Genomic DNA, 7,828 nt, shown 5'->3' on the forward strand with positions numbered 1-7,828 from the left:
ACGTTGGCCACAATTATTGGCACCCTTTTATTAATTTCTTTTTTCCAAGATAACAGCTCTGAGTCTTAACCTATAATGCCTGATGAGTTTGGAGAACACCTGACAAGAGATCAGATGCCATTCCTTCAGAATCTCTCCAGATCCTTCAGATTCCCAGCTCCATTTTGGTGCTGCTTCTCTTCAGTTCACTCCACTCATTTTCTATAGGGTTCAGGTCAGGGGACTGGGACCACCATGGCAGAAGCTTCATTTTGTTCTCAGTGACGCATTTTTGTGCTAGTTTTGATGTTTGTTTTGGATCATTGTCCTAATGGAAGAATCAACCATGGCCCATTATAAGATTTCTAGCAGAAGCAGTCAGGTTTTGATTTTTATCTGATGGCATTTGACAGAATCCATGATACCATGTATCTGAACAAGATGTTCAGGACCTCTAGCAGAAAAATAGGCCCAAAACCTTAAAGATCCAGCAGTATATTTATCCGTGGGCATGGGGTACTTTTTATCGGTGTGTGCACCAAACCCATCTGGTGGGTTTGCTGCCAAAAAACTCTTTTAATTTAATCTGACCATAGAAGCTGGTCCCGTTTGAAGTTTCCTGTCTTGTTTGACAACTGAGAGCAGAGGATATTTCTTGAAACCCTCCCGAACAACTTGTGGGGATGTAGGTGCTGCTTGATAATTTGTTTAGGCTTTCTGAGACTCAAGACTCAACTAATTTCTGCAATTCTAAAGCGGTGTTCCTTGGAGAGTCTTTGTCCACTTTCCTCCTCACCGCGCATTAGGGCGATTTAGACACTCGTCCACTTCCAGGCAGATTTGCAACATCTTTAGTTGATTGGAACTTCTTAATTATTGCCCTGATGGTGGAAATGGGGACTTTCAGTGCTTTAGGTATTTTCTTACAGCCGCTTTCTATTTTGTGAAGCTCAACAATCTTTTGCTGCATATCAGAACTATATTCTTTGGTTTTTCTCATTTTGATGAATGATTAAGGGAATTTGGCCCTTGTGTTTCCTCATGTTTATACTCCTGTAGAACAGGAAGTCATGGCTGGACAATTTCATACTCCTAGTCACCCTGGTGTGCTAAAAAATGTAAATATGAATGGGAATATACTTCAGAGATATTTTACTCATAAAAAATTCTAGGGGTGCCAATAATTGCGGCCAACGTGTTTTGGAGAAAAACATTTCTTTCATAATGTAATTTCCCCCCCACTTTCAATTCTTTACCTTCAATGAAAGGTTAGATTTTTGCTAATTTTATGAATTAAAGATCAAAAGGATAAACATTGCAGATTTATTTTTAGAGTCATCTTTGATCATATTTATCAAGGGTGCCAACAATTTTGTCCATGGTTCAATATAATATAATATAATATAATATAATATAATATAATATAATATAATATAATATAATATAATATAATATAATATAATATAATATAATATAATATAATATAATATAATATAATATAATATAATATAATATAATATAATATAATATAATATAATATAGTGTGTGTGTGTGTGTGTGTGTGTGTGTGTGTGTTTTCTTAAAATTGCCTAAATGGTACACATTTGCTGGAAAAGACTGCATGTTTTTTTAAATAGTGTTCTATTTCAAAATGATGTATGATGACGATCTTAAGAATTCTCTTAAACGTGTCGAAACCACAATCGCTTATCTGCTCTAAATGGCTACAATTTGCCAGGGTAACCCTGACTTTTAGTATATATCATAAGGTGATAAATTGATAAGTGCTAACATAGGAAGAACACTACAAAATGCACATTTAGTGGAAATGTTACACGCTTGAGCAAAACAGGCACTATTTTTTTTTAAACAATCACTCCAAAATTAGTAAGAAAAAAGTATTTGATTCCATTTTTTGTACAGCAAATTGTCAGAGTAAGCTGTGAGGAAATAATTACTAAAAAGGTCAGATGTATCTGAGAAAGTATTGTGGCCCACTGAGCAGTGGTTGTAAAGTTAGGGGATTTCCATCAAACAACAGATGAAAATATATCAGCTGGCAGGATGTCCTGTTAAGTCATGAAAGGGCATCTGGAGGTCTCAAGCAAAGGGCCAATTGTCCATTGATACCTTCACACAGAACACTAGCACACATGCACAGATACACATGATTTATAGCTTCTTCGAGGCTGAAGTTGGCCCAGGCTCCAACTAAGAACAGGAAAGTTTCTTAAAACATACTGTACGTTCATAAGTTGTTGTGTGAACTGAAAATTTCAAAGCTCAACTGTAAGTGAATGTGGTTGTCGATTCCAAAAACTGATGGTGTGAACAAAGTGTCTGCTGTACATGTCTTTTCTGTACATGGCCCCATTTTTGGCCCGCAACAGCATTGCAACAGCAATGATATCTGATGACATTAAGACATGTTCATTCACACCCATCATTGCTTAACCTGTTTGTGTCTCTCTCAGGTGGTGAGTAAGTATTTGGAGGATCCTGTGTTGTTTCACCGAGAAGAGGTGGGCATGGTGAAGTTTGACATCCGCTACATGGTGCTGCTGCGCTCTGTGGAACCTCTGCGTCTCTATGCATACAATGTCTTCTGGCTGCGTTTTGCTAACAAGTAAACCACATTCCACATCCTTTATCTGAAAACACTGTTCAGAGCAAATCAAAGAAATGTCATGTGGCTAAGTATATTATTGTAATTGAAATAATAGTTCAAAAACCAGGTCACCTAAAGGTCAGGCAAACAGAACTGAATATCCTGTTGCTCACCATGTGTTGCTAATTACCAACTGGAATTTTGCTTGATGAATGAGAAAACATGAGTATGAAAGTATATTTGAAAATAAGAATGTGATATTTGATTGTTTGCACTTTTGGTTCGTCATGTTATCATCAAACCTGTTTCTATGCATTAACATTAATTATACAACACTGTGTCTGCATGTTTTCATACATCCCTGCTTGTCTTTCTGTCCAGACCTTTCTCGCTGGATCACTTTGATGACTATCAGAAGCACTACACAGTGATGAACTACGCCGAAGATGTGCAGCTCAAACAAGTACAAAAACTCTGCTTAGGTTGTATGCTTAAGTCTGTAGAGTTGATCTCAGATGACAGATATTTTTGTTTCTCATCAGATTCACTATGATGAATTTATCCCCATGTTTGAGAGCCAGTATCCTCAGTATCCATGGAAACAAGTAGAGGTATTGCTTTGTGTACTTCAAATTTTCCATACAGTGGTCTCCATTTTCTCTGGGTTGAATAAACTGTTCTTTGTGGTGGTGTTTTTTTTCTTTTCTCTTTTCTTCCAAAAGGTCTTCTGCTGTGTAGAGCATCATTGTTCGTACACAGATCTCTCACTTCTCTCTATTTGTATCCTACACAGTATTCCCACTTCAGGTTTCACTTTCTAAATCTGTCTGAATGTATTAATGCCCCCCTGCAGTCAATATATCTCATATTTGATAATCACAATCACACATCTAAATGTTTTTTTCCTGAGAAAATAATTTCTTCATGCTTTAAAATATCTTGACTGTAACTCTACACCCTTGCTTTCAAATTATATGTAAATAAATATGCAAATTAGCCACATTTCCACTGTTAGGCCAAAAGCAAGCACGCTAGTGTGTGCCAGCACCAGTCCCGTTTCCACCGTCACTTCCAGGGCTTGATTGGGTCTTGATTGGCTCTATCCTCAGGGCTAATGGCCCCATTTTTGGCCCGCCGAATAACTTAAAGTGGGCCAATCATGGCTTGACAAGTTGTCATGAACAAAGGCAGGGTTTATCTGAGTCAGGAAAGGCTCAGCACAGCTGCTCATTTCCCATGTTATCAGATCAGGCTATCAGCTAACCTCAACATTTAAGACATTTCAAACAATTTTCAGCTCAAAACTCACTTTGAGTACGGAGGTCCCAAAGGGACATGGTGTTGGGGGAAAAAATTAGATGGTAGGGAAAATGAGAAGTTATTGCTTTTGCATTTACATGTAAAACCTTTGCGTTTGCTCACAAAACCTTTGTGTTCTCCGTGCAAAACCTCTGCGTTTCCCAAAAAAGTATGCGTTCACTCCCAAAACCTTTGCGTTCCCCAAGAAACTTTGTCTTTGTGTACAAAACTTATTGAGCTTTTTGCGAGTAAACATCAAGATTCTCGGCAGAACGCAAACGTTTTTATTCCTCCATCTCAGTTTTTTGAGACACCAGCAAGTGTTTGAATTAACTTCCGATTGGGATTCTGGTCACTGTATGATGCAGAAATATGCGATTCTAAAAGCTATTTATGCCAACCATTGCAACATTAAGGAAATTATTGGATTATGGAAAATACCAGAGACCACTTGAAGAACTTACATATATGGTTATACATATATTAAATATAAAACAACATGTATGATTATAATTGTGTATTTATTTGGTTTCATGTGCTCACTCTGAGACACAAGACGATTGCAGCAACTTGCATTTTTATTACAGGTATGTTCCACCAATTATCCCTGGAAGTGACTAGTTTGTTCTCTTGAAAGGCTGCTTTATTAGCAAATGCAATATTCCAATATTGCACAAGATAAAATTTGCAATTTGAATTGGAAACACGCCAGTGGTTTCGCCTTCCACCTTGCTGGCATCAGAGAGGAAGAGAAACATGCACAAATCTCCCTCAAGGCAAACTTGCTCCAGACAGTTGCTATTATCAGCCTGTTCCCAAAACAGTAATGATTCTGGTGAACTTTCACTTCAATAGAATATGGGATTAACTTCTTCAACAGGGAAGAGACTAGAGAGCAGTCTCTCTGACCTATGTGACCTTAAGCACTTAAATCACCAGTGAACGTGAGAATATGTGCATACTTGAGTGTGTAAACTGATATAGCACATCTATAAGAGACAAAAGAATCTGATTAAATCACATTAATTATCACTCAATTAAGGATCAGTACTGATTAATAATAACTGTTGATTAATTATGGATCAAATAGGATATAATAAAAAAGTCAAGGAGCATATAAACCCCTGGGTTGGGTGTCACTTGTAACAAAGTTAACCACGTCAAAGTGTTCCCTTTTTGTTATTGATTATCACTCAAGGTTGACACACGCATACAGATAGAACAACATCTATGGTCTGTACTTTCACTTTATATAAGAAGCTCTAATATTTGTTGTCCTTTTGAATGTTGTTTGTTGCAGGCAGATGTCTTTAAAGCATTCTCAGAGCTCTTCCAAGCAGCTTCCTGCCGTCCTGCTCCATATGGGATCTGTGCGTACCCCTCCTCCAGAGCCATATACGCCATTGACCTCATGCTAAAATGGGACCAGACTGTTGAAGGTATATCTTGTAGGAGGTCAAAACACACTCCCCAATATTCATGCTACATAGTTTCAGATTGGAATTTTTGTTTTGGAGTGAAGTTCAACAAAAAAAGCCATGATAGCCTCTCCACATGGAATCAGTAGGCAATAAAGACAGTGAAATTTTTTTCGAACGTACTTATCTGTGAAAATGCAAAAAAATAACATCAGTTAAATTGCATAAATCACTTTTTTTTTTCTACAGGAGAACGAGTGATGCAGCCTCAGATACTGGAGGTGAATTTTAGCCCAGACTGTGAGAGGGCCTGTCGTTATCATCCCAGCTTTTACGACCACATGTTCCAAACGCTGTTCCTGGATCAGCTAGAACAGTGTCCAGTCACTCAGATTTTATGACCAACCTGAATTCCAGCACTAAAAGAATGTCTCAACGTTACCATAAATAAAGATAACGAATACCCCTTTAACAGTATTTATGTCACCAGGATGTTGTGGTCTGTGTCGCAGTTACACAGATGAATCACTTGGAACAGATCTGTGTCCCGTAACGGGATATTCCCTCCACAATGTCCATTTCATCCTGCTTTCCAAGAATAATGCATGCATGCAGAGTATATATGATGAGTTACAAAGAACATAAATGGAAAAGAGATCATATTTCAAGCTGAGAGCCTATTTTCTTACAATAATCATAGGAAAAATTACTTCTAAAAGTTTAGATGAGATCAAAGGCTCAATGTTTGAACCCATCAGCTATTGTTGGTAGATGTTGCAGATATACCATCTGGTTGGAAAGAACATTTTTCTCCATTAACCACCATTTTATTGACTTATGAACATATCTACAGAGTTATTAAACTTGTTGCATTAAGAAATGTTATTGTTACAAAAATCCATAACATGTCAACTGTATTTATTTGTAATATCCAGGGATATCTTGCAAATTGGATTAATTCATGATTCAGCTGATTGACTGACAAAAAAAATAGACTCAAATGATAGCTTGTTGGGCTACTCGCACACTGTTGCCGGGGGTTTTCAAGTCTATAGGTTGAAGCAAGTCTAAATAGCAAGATATTTAGCCCCTAGAATGTGAATTTTGCTAGGGGAACACCACCAAAAACATGGACTTTACCTGATTGGTGACTGGCTAGTTTTGTGTAGCAATTGGGTTTTGTTGTGAAAACCTGCCACTGCTACAAAAGGTAGATGTAAGATTATATATTGCGTTTTTCAGGTCAATCAGGTCCAGTTACTCAATTTACAGAAACATAGCATACTTGAGAAGAAGATACCCTTGGCCTTCCGCCTCCCCCATATGTTATCTCTGTAGTAGACACTGCTGTCAAAAATATCATGTACTTTATCACTTCATTATTTATACTAGTTGAAACTTTTAGAAACCCATGTTCATGTCTGCAGAAAGAACATAAGTCAACAGTATAGCTTGTGCAATGAGGAGATTCAGGTCAGATTGCTTAATAAAATATAATCAGAAAATAAATGATAAACATATTGATTTTTAATGATAAAAATTAAGATTTAATAAAGGAAAATTATAACAGAATAACAGTTATAAACCCACTTCCAATAGCTCTTAAATATTGAAGTACAGAATATAAGCATTATCTAAGAAAAATGTTTGTCACACTCTTAATAAAAAGTTAAAATACCCAAAAATCCAAGTATAAATCTATAAGCCTAAGTAAAATGCTCTTGCATAAGGAAAGTAAAGTTAGACAAGATCACGTTGGTTCAAAATGCAGAGCAAAAAATGAGTCACGACTGAATGTCAGATCGAAAAAATTAAGCACCTTATATACTATGAAAACTGGATCATGTACATGTCTACTTCTGCAGACGTGGTCTTTAAAAAATATCTGTAATTTATCACTCTATCACTCAGAAAATCTATCCATCGTGTAAAATACCCGTTAATGTGCAGATTCTGCGGGTCATAAGCATATTAAAGAGCAACTGGCGGCAAAATGGCGCCAGCACTAGTGAGAATTGCCCCGTTCACACTTAAAATGGTTCAGACGATCACCATCAGCTGGCTGAAGAATGTTGCGCCCAACCCCCACTGAGACCCATAGGGCATGCTTGAAGGAAAACGAAAAACAGATGGATTAACTGCCTTTTGTATTAAAAAAAAACAAAACAAAACTTAAATTAAAAACGTACTTTACAAAAATATACAACACAGAATCAATCAAATCCCTTAATGCAGTTTCTGCCTACTTAAACTCTTATAGGCTACTTTTATTACAAGCTAGCCTATAATCAGACAAAACTTATAAAACTGATGTAAGGAGATCCAGTCAGACGAAGGAATGCTGATATAAATTAATTTCATTTCTTAATAGCAGATGGTCAAACAACATATTAGTATAATCAATTTGGAGTAAAATAATTTGGAATAATCAGAATTCAGATTTTAATAAAGAAAAATAAACTGTTACTCTAAATAAAATATTTTTGCCTAAGAGGAATGAAATGAACGAGAGCTCTCAGTGAGC

General features: G+C 36.7%; 1 protein-coding gene across 2 annotated transcripts in view; it reads left to right on the forward strand.

The window, feature by feature from the left end:
• The window catches only part of ttll12 (tubulin tyrosine ligase-like family, member 12), a 48,829-nt gene extending 41,223 nt beyond the window's left edge, over positions 1 to 7,606 (forward strand). The window contains exons 10-14 of one of the 2 annotated variants that reach the window (XM_067391575.1): positions 2,454 to 2,605; positions 2,969 to 3,050; positions 3,130 to 3,198; positions 5,187 to 5,325; positions 5,554 to 7,606. In XM_067391575.1, the coding sequence (XP_067247676.1) occupies positions 2,454 to 2,605; positions 2,969 to 3,050; positions 3,130 to 3,198; positions 5,187 to 5,325; positions 5,554 to 5,705 (594 nt within the window). In that variant the 3' untranslated portion in view covers positions 5,706 to 7,606. The remainder of the gene's footprint in view (positions 1 to 2,453; positions 2,606 to 2,968; positions 3,051 to 3,129; positions 3,199 to 5,186; positions 5,326 to 5,553) is intronic. The other variant, XM_067391574.1, reaches the window with a different exon arrangement.
• The last annotated feature ends 222 nt before the right edge of the window (positions 7,607 to 7,828 follow it).

Source organism: Chanodichthys erythropterus, chromosome 8, assembly GCF_024489055.1.
Source record: "Chanodichthys erythropterus isolate Z2021 chromosome 8, ASM2448905v1, whole genome shotgun sequence".
Lineage (NCBI taxonomy): Eukaryota > Metazoa > Chordata > Actinopteri > Cypriniformes > Xenocyprididae > Chanodichthys > Chanodichthys erythropterus.